A 19447-nucleotide genomic window follows, 5' to 3' on the forward strand; every position below is an offset into this window, starting at 1 on the left:
TATTAACAATTGAAAAAAAATCACACAAATAGATGCTGTCATTATTGGGTTGGTGTTGACATGCCTTTTACTCTTCAGGCAGTGCAGATGCCATGGTGGTGGATTGTGGGTACCAGACCACACATCTACTACCTGTCCTGGGTGGGAGACTGGACTTGCAGCACTGCAGACGCATCAACATTGGTATGTAGTGTAACCTTCAAATGGGTGGGAAGTGTATCATTTGTGTGTGGGTGTTTAGTGTAATCTTTAGGTTGGTGTGCAGCAAAATTATGCCAGTGTTCTCCATAAAAATTTAAGCTGTTTTGAATTGATATTTTGGGGAAAAGTAACCGGCGACAAGATTATTAGTAACCAGTGAAATTGCCGGCTGCTGGTGCCTCCAGAGAACACTGTTTATGCGGGGATGTATTTTAACCTGCATTGGGGGCTATAGTGTTACTTTTATGTTCAAGTGTAGTGTAACTGTCATGTGGTTGCATAGAGTGACATTTATGTGGGTATGTAGTGTAACCGTTATATGCTTTCTTGTTTACAGTAATCCATACTGGTTCATGTGGTAATCTTGATATTTCAAAGGATGCTTTAAAGCCACATGAATTGAAATAGTGAATACTGATAATCATGCCTGGCATAGATGTTGTCATTAGGAAAAACTCATAATCTTATGAATGATGGATTAACTTAAGTTCAAATATCAAATATTTATTTTATGCGAAATGTGATAATTTAAATGTTAAAAAAAACAGATTGGTTAATGTTTAACTTGCATGTGGTGCTCACTTGGACACAGATTGGTTAATGTGTGGACAGTGATCTATTGATAGGATGCTGGTCTTTGGATCGGAAGGTCCCTGGTTCGAATCCTGCTCGGGGCACTGGATTTTTTTTAGCAAAAAATTTATTCCACGCTTGTTCCTCTCCACCCAGGTGTATAAATGGGTATCTGTGAGGGAAATAAGCCAATGTGCTGTGGCTGCCTTCGGCGCCATATGTAAACGGACGACGTAAATCCCAGTTGACGGGGGGTTAATGTCGAAGTCGGCTGAAGATGCATACCTTATTGAAGCAGACTATTAACCGCACATTTAACCTTTAATGTTTAACTTGCATGTGGTGCTCACTTGGACACTGATGCAGACTGGTTTATGTTTAACTTGCATGTGGTGCTCACTTGGACACTGATGCAGACTGGTTTATGTTTAACTTGCATGTGGTGCTCACTTGGACACTGATGCAGACTGGTTTATGTTTAACTTGCAGGTGGTGCTCACTTGGACACTGATGCAGACTGGTTTATGTTTAACTTGCAGGTGGTGCTCATGTGGACTGGTTCATGCAGCGACTCTTGCAGCTGAAGTACCCCGGACATCTGGCAGCAATAACCCTGCCAAGGGCTGAGGTTGGTTGTATTGAATCGCACTTGATTAACAATATGCGTTCGTATTTGTTATTCGCCTGGTTCATTTGTTTGTCAACAGCATTACTTAATTAGGAGTGAAAATGCCCCAGCTGGGAGTGGGTATGTTGGAGTGACTCTTTCGGTTTGTCCATGTTTTCGCTTAAGTTTGTAGAGAGAAATACATTCCCCTTAACAAAATTTAATAGAATCTTAAAATGTTATCACCACGGACTTTATATGTGCAGGACACTTTTTTATCACCAGTGATCCCGACATTCCTAACTTTTTAGCCCTTGAAAATAGCTTAAAAAGAAGTGTGGTTAAAGAAGTTGTGTTTGTGTCAAATCTCTATTTTGTGATTCTCAATGAAATTGATGTGAAGTGACAATGATGTTACAACCCTGTACACAAGCGAAGTGCAAATGGGAAATTCAACCAGCATTAAACCAGAACAGCTTGCAAGTAACTCGCAGTTTGTTCTTTATTCTGTTTGCTGCTCACCAGTATCTTAGCTTTTGAAATGCAGCCTTAAAACTTACAACTATTAGAAAGGTCTTCCAATTAATTTGATTTCTAAGAGCCTGCAAACGCGTTAAAGTGCTTAAGGGTTAACTGAGTAAGATGGATCACTGTACTGCCTGCGTGTTTACTACCCTGTCCCTACTGTTCCAGGAGCTAGTACGAGACCACTGCCACATTGCCGTGGACTACCTGCCTGAGTTGGCAGAGTGGACGTCACATGAGTACTATGATGAACACGTGCACAAAATACAGCTGCCTTTCTCCAATGTGAGTCCACACCATGCTTATGGCCTTTAGTACATTCTTATGATATGCTTCCAAGACTGTCCCCACCATGCTTATAGCCTTTAGTACATTCTTATGATATGCCTCCAAGACTGTCCCCACCATGCTTATAGCCTTTAGTACATTCTTATGATATGCTTCCAAGACTGTCCACACCATGCTTATAGCCTTTAGTACATTCTTATGATATGCCTCCAAGACTGTCCACACCATGCTTATAGCCTTTAGTACATTCTTATGATATGCCTCCAAGACTGTTCACACCATGCTTATGGCCTTTAGTACATTCTTATGATATGCCTCCAAGACTGTCCACACCATGCTTATAGCCTTTAGTACATTCTTATGATATGCTTCCAAGACTGTCCACACCATGCTTATAGCCTTTAGTACATTCTTATGATATGCTTCCAAGACTGTCCACACCATGCTTATAGCCTTTAGTACATTCTTATGATATGCTTCCAAGACTGTCCAGACCATGCTTATAGCCTTTAGTACATTCTAATGATATGCCTCCAAGACTGTCCAGACCATGCTTATAGCCTTTAGTACATTCTAATGATATGCCTCCAAGACTGTCCACACCATGCTTATAGCCTTTAGTACATTCTTATGATATGCTTCCAAGACTGTCCAGACCATGCTTATAGCCTTTAGTACATTCTAATGATATGCCTCCAAGACTGTCCACACCATGCTTATAGCCTTTAGTACATTCTTATGATATGCCTCCAAGACTGTCCCCACCATGCTTATAGCCTTTAGTACATTCTTATGATATGCTTCCAAGACTGTCCACACCATGCTTATAGCCTTTAGTACATTCTTATGATATGCCTCCAAGACTGTCCAGACCATGCTTATAGCCTTTAGTACATTCTTATGATATGCCTCCAAGACTGTCCACACCATGCTTATAGCCTTTAGTACATTCTTATGATATGCCTCCAAGACTGTCCACACCATGCTTATAGCCTTTAGTACATTCTTATGATATGCCTCCAAGACTGTCCACACCATGCTTATAGCCTTTAGTACATTCTTATGATATGCTTCCAAGACTGTCCACACCATGCTTATAGCCTTTAGTACATTCTTATGATATGCCTCCAAGACTGTCCACACCATGCTTATAGCCTTTAGTACATTCTTATGATATGCCTCCAAGACTGTCCACACCATGCTTATAGCCTTTAGTACATTCTTATGATATGCCTCCAAGACTGTCCACACCATGCTTATAGCCTTTAGTACATTCTTATGATATGCTTCCAAGACTGTCCACACCATGCTTATAGCCTTTAGTACATTCTTATGATATGCCTCCAAGACTGTCCACACCATGCTTATAGCCTTTAGTACATTCTTATGATATGCTTCCAAGACTGTCCACACCATGCTTATAGCCTTTAGTACATTCTCATGATATGCCTCCAAGACTGTCCACACCATGCTTATAGCCTTTAGTACATTCTTATGATATGCTTCCAAGACTGTCCACACCATGCTTATAGCCTTTAGTACATTCTTATGATATGCCTCCAAGACTGTCCACACCATGCTTATAGCCTTTAGTACATTCTTATGATATGCTTCCAAGACTGTCCACACCATGCTTATAGCCTTTAGTACATTCTTATGATATGCCTCCAAGACTGTCCACACCATGCTTATAGCCTTTAGTACATTCTTATGATATGCTTCCAAGACTGTCCACACCATGCTTATAGCCTTTAGTACATTCTCATGATATGCCTCCAAGACTGTCCACACCATGCTTATAGCCTTTAGTACATTCTTATGATATGCTTCCAAGACTGTCCACACCATGCTTATAGCCTTTAGTACATTCTTATGATATGCCTCCAAGACTGTCCACACCATGCTTATGGCCTTTAGTACATTCTTATGATATGCCTCCAAGACTGTTCACACCATGCTTATGGCCTTTAGTACATTCTTATGATATGCCTCCAAGACTGTCCACACCATGCTTATAGCCTTTAGTACATTCTTATGATATGCTTCCAAGACTGTCCACACCATGCTTATAGCCTTTAGTACATTCTTATGATATGCCTCCAAGACTGTCCCCACCATGCTTATAGCCTTTAGTACATTCTTATGATATGCTTCCAAGACTGTCCACACCATGCTTATAGCCTTTAGTACATTCTTATGATATGCTTCCAAGACTGTCCCCACCATGCTTATAGCCTTTAGTACATTCTTATGATATGCTTCCAAGACTGTCCACACCATGCTTATAGCCTTTAGTACATTCTTATGATATGCCTCCAAGACTGTCCCCACCATGCTTATAGCCTTTAGTACATTCTTATGATATGCTTCCAAGACTGTCCACACCATGCTTATAGCCTTTAGTACATTCTTATGATATGCCTCCAAGACTGTTCACACCATGCTTATAGCCTTTAGTACATTCTTATGATATGCCTCCAAGACTGTCCACACCATGCTTATAGCCTTTAGTACATTCTCATGATATGCTTCCAAGACTGTCCACACCATGCTTATAGCCTTTAGTACATTCTTATGATATGCCTCCAAGACTGTCCACACCATGCTTATAGCCTTTAGTACATTCTTATGATATGCTTCCAAGACTGTCCACACCATGCTTATAGCCTTTAGTACATTCTTATGATATGCTTCCAAGACTGTCCACACCATGCTTATAGCCTTTAGTACATTCTTATGATATGCCTCCAAGACTGTCCCCACCATGCTTATAGCCTTTAGTACATTCTTATGATATGCTTCCAAGACTGTCCACACCATGCTTATAGCCTTTAGTACATTCTTATGATATGCCTCCAAGACTGTCCACACCATGCTTATAGCCTTTAGTACATTCTTATGATATGCTTCCAAGACTGTCCACACCATGCTTATAGCCTTTAGTACATTCTTATGATATGCTTCCAAGACTGTCCCCACCATGCTTATAGCCTTTAGTACATTCTTATGATATGCCTCCAAGACTGTCCACACCATGCTTATAGCCTTTAGTACATTCTAATGATATGCTTCCAAGACTGTCCACACCATGCTTATAGCCTTTAGTACATTCTTATGATATGCCTCCAAGACTGTTCACACCATGCTTATAGCCTTTAGTACATTCTTATGATATGCTTCCAAGACTGTCCACACCATGCTTATAGCCTTTAGTACATTCTTATGATATGCTTCCAAGACTGTCCCCACCATGCTTATAGCCTTTAGTACATTCTTATGATATGCCTCCAAGACTGTCCACACCATGCTTATAGCCTTTAGTACATTCTTATGATATGCCTCCAAGACTGTCCACACCATGCTTATAGCCTTTAGTACATTCTTATGATATGCCTCCAAGACTGTCCACACCATGCTTATAGCCTTTAGTACATTCTTATGATATGCCTCCAAGACTGTCCACACCATGCTTATAGCCTTTAGTACATTCTTATGATATGCTTCCAAGACTGTCCACACCATGCTTATAGCCTTTAGTACATTCTTATGATATGCCTCCAAGACTGTCCACACCATGCTTATAGCCTTTAGTACATTCTTATGATATGCCTCCAAGACTGTCCACACCATGCTTATAGCCTGTAGTACATTCTTATGATATGCTTCCAAGACTGTCCCCACCATGCTTATAGCCTGTAGTACATTCTTATGATACGCTTCCAAGACTGTCCACACCATGCTTATAGCCTTTAGTACATTCTTATGATACGCTTCCAAGACTGTCCACACCATGCTTATAGCCTTTAGTACATTCTTATGATATGCTTCCAAGACTGTCCACACCATGCTTATAGCCTTTAGTACATTCTTATGATATGCTTCCAAGACTGTCCACACCATGCTTATAGCCTTTAGTACATTCTTATGATATGCTTCCAAGACTGTCCAGACCATGCTTATAGCCTTTAGTACATTCTTATGATATGCTTCTAAGACTGTCCAGACCATGCTTATAGCCTTTAGTACATTCTCATGATATGCTTCCAAGACTGTCCAGACCATGCTTATAGCCTTTAGTACATTCTCATGATATGCTTCTAAGACTGTCCAGACCATGCTTATAGCCTTTAGTACATTCTTATGATATGCTTCCAAGACTGTCCACACCATGCTTATAGCCTTTAGTACATTCTTATGATATGCCTCCAAGACTGTTCACACCATGCTTATAGCCTTTAGTACATTCTTATGATATGCTTCCAAGACTGTCCACACCATGCTTATGGCCTTTAGTACATTCTTATGATATGCTTCCAAGACTGTCCACACCATGCTTATAGCCTTTAGTACATTCTCATGATATGCCTCCAAGACTGTCCACACCATGCTTATGGCCTTTAGTACATTCTTATGATATGCTTCCAAGACTGTCCCCACCATGCTTATAGCCTTTAGTACATTCTTATGATATGCCTCCAAGACTGTCCACACCATGCTTATAGCCTTTAGTACATTCTTATGATATGCTTCCAAGACTGTCCCCACCATGCTTATAGCCTTTAGTACATTCTTATGATATGCCTCCAAGACTGTCCCCACCATGCTTATAGCCTTTAGTACATTCTTATGATATGCCTCCAAGACTGTCCCCACCATGCTTATAGCCTTTAGTACATTCTTATGATATGCCTCCAAGACTGTCCCCACCATGCTTATAGCCTTTAGTACATTCTTATGATATGCTTCCAAGACTGTCCACACCATGCTTATAGCCTTTAGTACATTCTTATGATATGCTTCCAAGACTGTTCACACCATTCTTATAGCCTTTAGTACATTCTTATGATATGCTTCCAAGACTGTCCACACCATGCTTATAGCCTTTAGTACATTCTTATGATATGCCTCCAAGACTGTCCACACCATGCTTATAGCCTTTAGTACATTCTTATGATATGCTTCCAAGACTGTCCACACCATGCTTATAGCCTTTAGTACATTCTTATGATATGCTTCCAAGACTGTCCCCACCATGCTTATAGCCTTTAGTACATTCTTATGATATGCCTCCAAGACTGTCCACACCATGCTTATAGCCTTTAGTACATTCTTATGATATGCCTCCAAGACTGTCCCCACCATGCTTATAGCCTTTAGTACATTCTTATGATATGCCTCCAAGACTGTCCCCACCATGCTTATAGCCTTTAGTACATTCTTATGATATGCCTCCAAGACTGTTCACACCATGCTTATAGCCTTTAGTACATTCTTATGATATGCTTCCAAGACTGTCCCCACCATGCTTATAGCCTTTAGTACATTCTTATGATATGCCTCCAAGACTGTCCCCACCATGCTTATAGCCTTTAGTACATTCTTATGATATGCTTCCAAGACTGTCCACACCATGCTTATAGCCTTTAGTACATTCTCATGATATGCTTCCAAGACTGTCCCCACCATGCTTATAGCCTTTAGTACATTCTTATGATATGCCTCCAAGACTGTTCACACCATGCTTATAGCCTGTAGTACATTCTCATGATATGCCTCCAAGACTGTCCACACCATGCTTATAGCCTTTAGTACATTCTTATGATATGCCTCCAAGACTGTCCCCACCATGCTTATAGCCTTTAGTACATTCTCATGATATGCTTCCAAGACTGTCCACACCATGCTTATAGCCTTTAGTACATTCTCATGATATGCTTCCAAGACTGTCCACACCATGCTTATAGCCTTTAGTACATTCTTATGATATGCTTCCAAGACTGTCCACACCATGCTTATAGCCTTTAGTACATTCTCATGATATGCCTCCAAGACTGTCCACACCATGCTTATAGCCTTTAGTACATTCTTATGATATGCCTCCAAGACTGTCCACACCATGCTTATAGCCTTTAGTACATTCTCATGATATGCTTCCAAGACTGTCCACACCATGCTTATAGCCTTTAGTACATTCTTATGATATGCTTCCAAGACTGTCCACACCATGCTTATAGCCTTTAGTACATTCTTATGATATGCTTCCAAGACTGTCCACACCATGCTTATAGCCTTTAGTACATTCTTATGATATGCCTCCAAGACTGTTCACACCATGCTTATAGCCTTTAGTACATTCTTATGATATGCTTCCAAGACTGTCCACACCATGCTTATAGCCTTTAGTACATTCTTATGATATGCTTCCAAGACTGTCCACACCATGCTTATAGCCTTTAGTACATTCTTATGATATGCCTCCAAGACTGTCCACACCATGCTTATAGCCTTTAGTACATTCTTATGATATGCCTCCAAGACTGTCCCCACCATGCTTATAGCCTTTAGTACATTCTTATGATATGCTTCCAAGACTGTCCACACCATGCTTATAGCCTTTAGTACATTCTTATGATATGCCTCCAAGACTGTCCCCACCATGCTTATAGCCTTTAGTACATTCTTATGATATGCTTCCAAGACTGTCCACACCATGCTTATAGCCTTTAGTACATTCTTATGATATGCTTCCAAGACTGTCCACACCATGCTTATAGCCTTTAGTACATTCTTATGATATGCCTCCAAGACTGTCCACACCATGCTTATAGCCTGTAGTACATTCTTATGATATGCCTCCAAGACTGTCCACACCATGCTTATAGCCTTTAGTACATTCTTATGATATGCCTCCAAGACTGTCCACACCATGCTTATGGCCTTTAGTACATTCTTATGATATGCTTCCAAGACTGTCCACACCATGCTTATAGCCTTTAGTACATTCTTATGATATGCTTCCAAGACTGTCCACACCATGCTTATAGCCTTTAGTACATTCTTATGATATGCTTCCAAGACTGTCCAGACCATGCTTATAGCCTTTAGTACATTCTTATGATATGCTTCCAAGACTGTCCACACCATGCTTATAGCCTTTAGTACATTCTTATGATATGCCTCCAAGACTGTCCACACCATGCTTATAGCCTTTAGTACATTCTCATGATATGCCTCCAAGACTGTCCACACCATGCTTATGGCCTTTAGTACATTCTTATGATATGCTTCCAAGACTGTCCACACCATGCTTATAGCCTTTAGTACATTCTTATGATATGCCTCCAAGACTGTCCACACCATGCTTATAGCCTTTAGTACATTCTTATGATATGCCTCCAAGACTGTCCACACCATGCTTATAGCCTTTAGTACATTCTTATGATATGCTTCCAAGACTGTCCACACCATGCTTATAGCCTTTAGTACATTCTTATGATATGCCTCCAAGACTGTCCACACCATGCTTATAGCCTTTAGTACATTCTTATGATATGCCTCCAAGACTGTCCACACCATGCTTATAGCCTGTAGTACATTCTTATGATATGCTTCCAAGACTGTCCACATCATGCTTATAGCCTTTAGTACATTCTTATGATATGCCTCCAAGACTGTCCACACCATGCTTATAGCCTTTAGTACATTCTTATGATATGCTTCCAAGACTGTCCACACCATGCTTATAGCCTTTAGTACATTCTCATGATATGCCTCCAAGACTGTCCACACCATGCTTATAGCCTTTAGTACATTCTCATGATATGCCTCCAAGACTGTCCACACCATGCTTATAGCCTTTAGTACATTCTCATGATATGCTTCCAAGACTGTCCACACCATGCTTATAGCCTTTAGTACATTCTTATGATATGCTTCCAAGACTGTCCACACCATGCTTATAGCCTTTAGTACATTCTTATGATATGCCTCCAAGACTGTCCACACCATGCTTATAGCCTTTAGTACATTCTTATGATATGCCTCCAAGACTGTCCACACCATGCTTATAGCCTTTAGTACATTCTTATGATATGCCTCCAAGACTGTTCACACCATGCTTATAGCCTTTAGTACATTCTTATGATATGCCTCCAAGACTGTCCACACCATGCTTATAGCCTTTAGTACATTCTCATGATATGCTTCCAAGACTGTCCACACCATGCTTATAGCCTTTAGTACATTCTTATGATATGCTTCCAAGACTGTCCACACCATGCTTATAGCCTTTAGTACATTCTCATGATATGCTTCCAAGACTGTCCACACCATGCTTATAGCCTTTAGTACATTCTTATGATATGCTTCCAAGACTGTCCACACCATGCTTATAGCCTTTAGTACATTCTTATGATATGCCTCCAAGACTGTCCACACCATGCTTATAGCCTTTAGTACATTCTTATGATATGCTTCCAAGACTGTCCACACCATGCTTATAGCCTTTAGTACATTCTTATGATATGCCTCCAAGACTGTTCACACCATGCTTATGGCCTTTAGTACATTCTTATGATATGCTTCCAAGACTGTCCACACCATGCTTATGGCCTTTAGTACATTCTTATTATATGCTTCCAAGACTGTCCCCACCATGCTTATAGCCTGTTGTACATTCTTATGATATGCCTCCAAGACTGTTCACACCATGCTTATGGCCTTTAGTACATTCTTATGATATGCTTCCAAGACTGTCCACACCATGCTTATAGCCTTTAGTACATTCTTATGATATGCCTCCAAGACTGTCCACACCATGCTTATAGCCTTTAGTACATTCTTATGATATGCTTCCAAGACTGTCCCCACCATGCTTATAGCCTTTAGTACATTCTTATGATATGCTTCCAAGACTGTCCCCACCATGCTTATAGCCTTTAGTACATTCTTATGATATGCTTCCAAGACTGTCCACACCATGCTTATAGCCTTTAGTACATTCTTATGATATGCCTCCAAGACTGTCCACACCATGCTTATAGCCTTTAGTACATTCTTATGATATGCCTCCAAGACTGTCCACACCATGCTTATAGCCTTTAGTACATTCTTATGATATGCTTCCAAGACTGTCCACACCATGCTTATAGCCTGTAGTACATTCTTATGATATGCCTCCAAGACTGTCCACACCATGCTTATAGCCTTTAGTACATTCTTATGATATGCTTCCAAGACTGTCCACACCATGCTTATAGCCTTTAGTACATTCTTATGATATGCCTCCAAGACTGTCCACACCATGCTTATAGCCTTTAGTACATTCTTATGATATGCTTCCAAGACTGTCCACACCATGCTTATAGCCTTTAGTACATTCTTATGATATGCCTCCAAGACTGTCCACACCATGCTTATAGCCTTTAGTACATTCTTATGATATGCCTCCAAGACTGTCCACACCATGCTTATAGCCTTTAGTACATTCTTATGATATGCTTCCAAGACTGTCCACACCATGCTTATAGCCTTTAGTACATTCTTATGATATGCCTCCAAGACTGTTCACACCATGCTTATAGCCTTTAGTACATTCTTATGATATGCTTCCAAGACTGTCCACACCATGCTTATAGCCTTTAGTACATTCTTATGATACGCTTCCAAGACTGTCCACACCATGCTTATAGCCTTTAGTACATTCTTATGATATGCTTCCAAGACTGTCCACACCATGCTTATAGCCTTTAGTACATTCTTATGATATGCCTCCAAGACTGTCCACACCATGCTTATAGCCTTTAGTACATTCTTATGATATGCCTCCAAGACTGTCCACACCATGCTTATAGCCTGTAGTACATTCTTATGATATGCCTCCAAGACTGTCCACATCATGCTTATAGCCTTTAGTACATTCTTATGATATGCCTCCAAGACTGTCCACACCATGCTTATAGCCTTTAGTACATTCTTATGATATGCCTCCAAGACTGTCCACACCATGCTTATAGCCTTTAGTACATTCTCATGATATGCTTCCAAGACTGTCCACACCATGCTTATAGCCTTTAGTACATTCTTATGATATGCCTCCAAGACTGTTCACACCATGCTTATAGCCTTTAGTACATTCTTATGATATGCTTCCAAGACTGTCCACACCATGCTTATAGCCTTTAGTACATTCTTATGATATGCCTCCAAGACTGTCCACACCATGCTTATAGCCTTTAGTACATTCTTATGATATGCCTCCAAGACTGTTCACACCATGCTTATAGCCTTTAGTACATTCTTATGATATGCTTCCAAGACTGTCCACACCATGCTTATAGCCTTTAGTACATTCTTATGATATGCCTCCAAGACTGTCCACACCATGCTTATAGCCTTTAGTACATTCTTATGATATGCCTCCAAGACTGTCCACACCATGCTTATAGCCTTTAGTACATTCTTATGATATGCTTCCAAGACTGTCCACACCATGCTTATAGCCTTTAGTACATTCTTATGATATGCCTCCAAGACTGTCCACACCATGCTTATAGCCTTTAGTACATTCTTATGATATGCTTCCAAGACTGTCCACACCATGCTTATAGCCTTTAGTACATTCTCATGATATGCTTCCAAGACTGTCCACACCATGCTTATAGCCTTTAGTACATTCTTATGATATGCTTCCAAGACTGTCCACACCATGCTTATAGCCTTTAGTACATTCTTATGATATGCTTCCAAGACTGAATTGAACCACACTCTGGGAAAACGAGTCTTAACCCTTTGCATGCTGGGAAATTTGTCGTCTGCTAAAATGTCGTCTGCTAAATTTCTAAAATTAGCATTTTCTTCGATTTTTTTTTCAAAGAATACTATCAGAATAGCAAACAGTTTGGATCCTGATGAGACGCCACGTTTTGTGGCGTCTCATCTGGATCCAAAGTGTTTGCAAAGGCCTTCGAAATTCGGTTCCAGCACTGAGAGAGTTAATGCATGTGCGTAAAATTTAGTCACCTGAGCGGTTCTCAGGGGCTTATCTGGGATTACTCTTTGGGCTTAGACTACATGTAGATGTTCATTTAAAAGAGGCTTTAGACTTTCTTTTACGAATGCATTAAGTCCCATTTTCGCAGAGGGTGGGCTCATATTAAAATTATTCTGTCCTATAATCCAATTATAACTCATGGATATCACATCTATAGTGGTTAAATTATGTAATAAAATTGCTCATGTGTATGATGTTTTGTGATTTACATTTGCACCTGTGGTGATCTTTATTTTTGATTAACTCAAAATGATTTTTTAGTACATTTAGACAATTCTTTTATTTTAATTCCATTTCTTTGAGAAAATGGAGCAGTAACATTTTGTCCGTTTACAGATATGGTATGACTGATTTTGACATGATAAAACTAAAGCTAAGTGAAAAATGTTTGTTGTGTATGTAAGTAAATGATGTAAGGGTAAGTTCTCAACCCAGCTATGATGACGCTAAGGGGTTACTACTTTGTTGCAATGCTGTTGTTTTGCATTTATGAGGTGAAACCACTCTGTTGCTATGGTGTTACTACACTATTCCCATTAGTGTTGCTATATGGTTACAGCTTGTTGCTATGCTGTTCTTATGGCCATTAATATGGTGTTACGAGGATGTTATTACACTATTGCCATTAGTGTTGCTATGGTGTTACTACACTGTTTCTACTCTGTTGCTATGGGTGTTGCTATGACTACAGGCCCCTGGCAACCAGATCTCTGCCCAACAGCAGGCAGAGCGACGGGAGCAGCAGATACGTCGCCTCAAAGATCTCAGCATGAAGAAACGTCAGGAAAAGGTAGGCAAAGTTTCATGTGTGCTTAAGTGAGGATAAATTGCCGTAATGATAATGGTTTGGAGTTCCTATGCAAAGAAATAATGCCACCAGGATGATAAGTTGTGCATTGTGGTAGAATATGACGTTTATAATTGTGCCTTCTTACCAGATATAAAAAGTGTGCCAAACATTGCTTACAGTATACATATCTCGAGCAAGTGAGTTCTACAAACAGTTGAGTCCTATTTTTATGTCCCATATCACTATAGTGGGGGACATATTGTTTTTGCCCTGTCTGTTGGTTTGTTTGTTTGTTTGTGTGTGTGTTTGTTTGCGTCAGACTTTAACTTTTTGCCATAACTTTTGCAATATTGATGATAGCAACTTCATTCTTGGCATGCATGTGTATCTCATGGAGCTGCACATTTTGATTGGTGAAAGGTCAAGGTCATCCTTCAAGGTTAAAGGTAAAAAAAAAACAAATCTAAGGGAAGTAATAAGCTTTAAAGGGAGATAATCTTCTGAACCTGTCACTTGATTAATTTAAAAAATAATAAATCAAAGCGGTGCAGTAGGGGACATAGTGTTTCTGACAAACACATTTCTTGTTTTGAATTGATAATCACTTTGTCTGAGATCTTATTGTAAGGTAAAAATGCAAGTTGAAATCTCACATTCAAAAAACAATGGAGAGGATTACATGTGTGTCTCACTCATTGGTTGCAGCTTGCAGAGGAAGAGAGGGAACTAAAGGAACTGATGGAGCTACAGGAGCTGATGACTGATGATGATGATGACGATGAGTTCTTGGTAGGTTGGCGACGTTGTTGTTCATTATTGATGATGATGAAGATGATGATGATGATTATGATGATGATGATGATGATGATGATGATGATGATGATGATGATGATGATGATGATGATGATGAGTTTTTGATAGGCTGGCTTGGTTGTTGTGTTCATTCATGATGATGATGATGATGATGATGATGATGATGATGTTTATGATGATGGTGATTGAATAATGAAATAGATTATTATCTTTGACTAGTTTATTTTAAGAAAAAAATGCAGAAACTATAAGTAGAAAAATATCAGTCAATGGCATTTCTGTCCCTTCTAGTTGGCGTTGAAGGAGCGAGAGCTGGAAAACGAGGAAGAGTTACAGGCCTTGATCAGCAAGCTGAGTGTCAGTATACAGCGACTGAAGGCTTTGATTGATGGGACTGAACCACCCCCTGAGGAACCTGAGGTGATATTCCCATAGTACCACAGATTATCGCAGATCGGGTTAAAATTCATAACAAAATAGGGTTGTGTGCGAGTGTATTAAGACCAATGCCGAGGCATATTTCATAGGCATGTTGAACTCCTGATTAGAGGACCACTCAACATACTGCACTAGTATCATCTTTGTTACAAGCAATCAATATCTAAATCAATTAAATAATCAAAATTGGTCTTAGAAAACTTGTTTATATTTTTTGCCGATTTTTTTTGCAATGGTGTTGTTTTGAAGACATTAGAATTTATTTAAAGAACAAATAACTTTTACAGAATCTTGGTGATTGAAAAATCAATGAATAAGAAATTTAATTGCAATTGCTTGAAAAAACAAACACCAGTTTTATATATCAGAAAGCCATACTTCTATCATCCTTCATGTGAAAAATGGTAAACAATAGTTGCCGCGGTAATAATTTGTTAATTGAACACTGTAAAAGTGCTGACAATATAAAGCATTAACGGGCTAAACAAAAATCCTTTATCACTTCAGCCTAAGAAGCAGTGCACATTTGACCTGTTGGAGATCCCTGATGAACAGTTGACCCCAGACCAGCTAGTGAAGAAGAAACGCCAGTACATCCTGCAGAAAGCACGAGAGGGACGGGCCCGGGCTCAGGCTCAGCAGCGAGAGATTAGACAGAAGGTGAGAATGCAGTAGCTTGCATAAACACCAGTGTTGAATGCAGTAGCTTGCTTAAACACCAGTGTTGTTTTTTTCGTCAAATTTTGGACCTGCAAGGGAACCCATTCCCAATGGACAACAAATTATACATTTTTCTTAAATGGGACCTAAACATTTCCAATGAAAGGTTTCAAGATACTTTTTTTTTGGTTTAAATTTAAAGATTGAGTTCAACCAACACGGAGTTTATCTCAAATCAAGTTCTATAAGTTGAAACTTTATGGAAATTTATGGAAATCACTTTCATTCTCAGTTTTAAAGTAAAACCAACCACACCTGTTTCCCAATTTAAGCCAGAATTACACAAACAATTTCCCAATCCATAGTGACTTGGCCCAATTCCCAAAATGGTTAAAACAAAAAGCCACCGATACAGTTACCTCTCAGTAAGAAGCGTTTGTAGTCGCTTAGAAATTCTAATTAAATTTAAGACCTTTCTTACTACTTTCAAGTTTAAAAGGCTTTATTTCCAACCCTAGATACTAATGAGCAGAAAGACCATAAAATCTTTGCATGTAGCCATTTTCACTTTGCATCTGTGTGGGAAATGGTAAACAGATGTTAAGAAGGAATTAACTCCCAATTTTTGTTCACTGTTCTACCAAAAGTGCATACATGTTAGTTAAAAAAAGTGCAATAGTGCTCAATAATCCAGCACTTCTGACTTTCAAACTAAAGACCTAAGATCTGTTCTTGAATTGTAATGTGATTTGGTATGAAATGGGAACGTTACCTGTAATAGAATGGGAATGTATTCTGAGGTACAATTGGAATGTGATCTCAGATATAATGGATATGTTACTTGGTATAAAATTGGAATGTGATCTCAGATATAATGGATATGTTACTTGGGATAAAATTGGAATGTGATCTCAGATATAATGGATATGTTACTTGGGATAAAATGGGAATATGATCTGAGATAGAATGGGAATGTTACTTGGGATAAAATAGGAATGTGATCTAAGATAGAATGGGATTGTTACTTGGGATAGAATAGGAATGTGATCTAAGATATAATGGGAATGTTACTTGGGATAACATTGGAATGTGATCTCAGATATAATGGGAATGTTACTTGGGATAGAATAGGAATGTGATCTCAGATATAATGGGAATGTTACTTGGGATAGAATAGGAATGTGATCTCAGATATAATGGGAATGTTACTTGGGATAGAATAGGAATGTGATCTAAGATATAATGGGAATGTTACTTTGGATAAAATGGGAATGTGATCTAAGATATAATGGGAATGTTACTTGGGATAGAATAGGAATGTGATCTGAGATAGAATGGGAATGTAACTCTGGATAAAATGGGAATGTGATCTAAGATATAATGGGAATGTTACTTTGGATAGAATAGGAATGTGATCTCAGATATAATGGGAATGTTACTTTGGATAGAATAGGAATGTGATCTAAGATATAATGGGAATGTTACTTTGGATAGAATAGGAATGTGATCTAAGATATAATGGGAATGTTACTTGGGATAGAATAGGAATGTGATCTAAGATATAATGGGAATGTTACTTTGGATAGAATAGGAATGTGATCTAAGATATAATGGGAATGTTACTTTGGATAGAATAGGAATGTGATCTCAGATATAATGGGAATGTTACTCTGGATAAAATGGGAATGTGATCTAAGATATAATGGGAATGTTACTTGGGATAGAATAGGAATGTGATCTCAGATATAATGGGAATGTTACTTGGGATAAAATGGGAATGTGATCTAAGATATAATGGGAATGTTACTTGGGATAGAATAGGAATGTGATCTCAGATATAATGGGAATGTTACTTTGGATAGAATAGGAATGTGATCTAAGATATAATGGGAATGTAACTCTGGATAAAATGGGAATGTGATCTCAGATATAATGGGAATGTTACTTGGGATAGAATAGGAATGTGATCTAAGATATAATGGGAATGTTACTTTGGATAGAATAGGAATGTGATCTAAGATATAATGGGAATGTTACTTTGGATAGAATAGGAATGTGATCTAAGATATAATGGGAATGTTACTTTGGATAGAATAGGAATGTGATCTCAGATATAATGGGAATGTTACTTGGGATAGAAAAGGAATGTGATCTAAGATATAATGGGAATGTTACTTGGGATAGAATAGGAATGTGATCTAAGATATAATGGGAATGTTACTTGGGATAACATTGGAATGTGATCTAAGATATAATGGGAATGTTACTTGGGATAAAATGGGAATGTGATCTAAGATATAATGGGAATGTTACTCTGGATAAAATGGGAATGTGATCTAAGATATAATGGGAATGTTACTTTGGATAGAATAGGAATGTGATCTAAGATATAATGGGAATGTTACTTTGGATAGAATAGGAATGTGATCTCAGATATAATGGGAATGTTACTTGGGATAGAATAGGAATGTGATCTCAGATATAATGGGAATGTTACTTGGGATAGAATAGGAATGTGATCTCAGATATAATGGGAATGTTACTTTGGATAGAATAGGAATGTGATCTAAGATATAATGGGAATGTTACTTTGGATAGAATAGGAATGTGATCTAAGATATAATGGGAATGTTACTTTGGATAGAATAGGAATGTGATCTCAGATATAATGGGAATGTTACTTGGGATAACATTGGAATGTGATCTCAGATAGAATGGGAATGTTACTTGGGATAACATTGGAATGTGATCTAAGATATAATGGGAATGTTACTCTGGATAAAATGGGAATGTGATCTAAGATATAATGGGAATGTTACTTTGGATAGAATAGGAATGTGATCTAAGATATAATGGGAATGTTACTTTGGATAGAATAGGAATGTGATCTCAGATATAATGGGAATGTTACTTGGGATAAAATGGGAATGTGATCTAAGATATAATGGGAATGTTACTCTGGATAAAATGGGAATGTGATCTAAGATATAATGGGAATGTTACTTTGGATAGAATAGGAATGTGATCTCAGATATAATGGGAATGTTACTTTGGATAGAATAGGAATGTGATCTAAGATATAATGGGAATGTTACTTGGGATAGAATAGGAATGTGATCTCAGATATAATGGGAATGTTACTTGGGATAGAATAGGAATGTGATCTGAGATAGAATGGGAATGTAACTCTGGATAAAATGGGAATGTGATCTAAGATATAATGGGAATGTTACTTTGGATAGAATAGGAATGTGATCTCAGATATAATGGGAATGTTACTTGGGATAAAATGGGAATGTGATCTGAGATAGAATGGGAATGTTACTCTGGATAAAATGGGAATGTGATCTAAGATATAATGGGAATGTTACTTTGGATAGAATAGGAATGTGATCTAAGATATAATGGGAATGTTACTTTGGATAGAATTGGAATGTGATCTAAGATATAATGGGAATGTTACTTGGGATAGAATAGGAATGTGATCTCAGATATAATGGGAATGTTACTTGGGATAGAATAGGAATGTGATCTGAGATAGAATGGGAATGTAACTCTGGATAAAATGGAATGTGATCTAAGATATAATGGGAATGTTACTTTGGATAGAATAGGAATGTGATCTCAGATATAATGGGAATGTTACTTGGGATAAAATGGGAATGTGATCTGAGATAGAATGGGAATGTTACTTGGGATAGAATAGGAATGTGATCTCAGA

The 19447-nt window shown here is 38.5% G+C and overlaps 1 protein-coding gene across 7 annotated transcripts in view; it reads left to right on the forward strand.

Moving 5' to 3' along the window:
- LOC127837485 (actin-related protein 5-like) overlaps positions 1-19447 on the forward strand; it is a 49648-nt gene that overhangs the window by 12274 nt on the left and 17927 nt on the right. For all 7 annotated transcript variants that reach the window (XR_008029310.1, XR_008029311.1, XM_052364614.1 and 4 more), the window contains exons 7-13: positions 79-183; positions 1314-1402; positions 2075-2191; positions 13717-13815; positions 14521-14604; positions 14920-15048; positions 15574-15726. Coding sequence is in view for 5 of the 7 variants with exons in the window: in XM_052364614.1 (XP_052220574.1) it covers positions 79-183; positions 1314-1402; positions 2075-2191; positions 13717-13815; positions 14521-14604; positions 14920-15048; positions 15574-15726 (776 nt within the window). In the remaining 2 variants the exon portion in view is untranslated. The remainder of the gene's footprint in view (positions 1-78; positions 184-1313; positions 1403-2074; positions 2192-13716; positions 13816-14520; positions 14605-14919; positions 15049-15573; positions 15727-19447) is intronic.

Source organism: Dreissena polymorpha, chromosome 7 (genome assembly GCF_020536995.1).
Source record: "Dreissena polymorpha isolate Duluth1 chromosome 7, UMN_Dpol_1.0, whole genome shotgun sequence".
NCBI lineage: Eukaryota > Metazoa > Mollusca > Bivalvia > Myida > Dreissenidae > Dreissena > Dreissena polymorpha.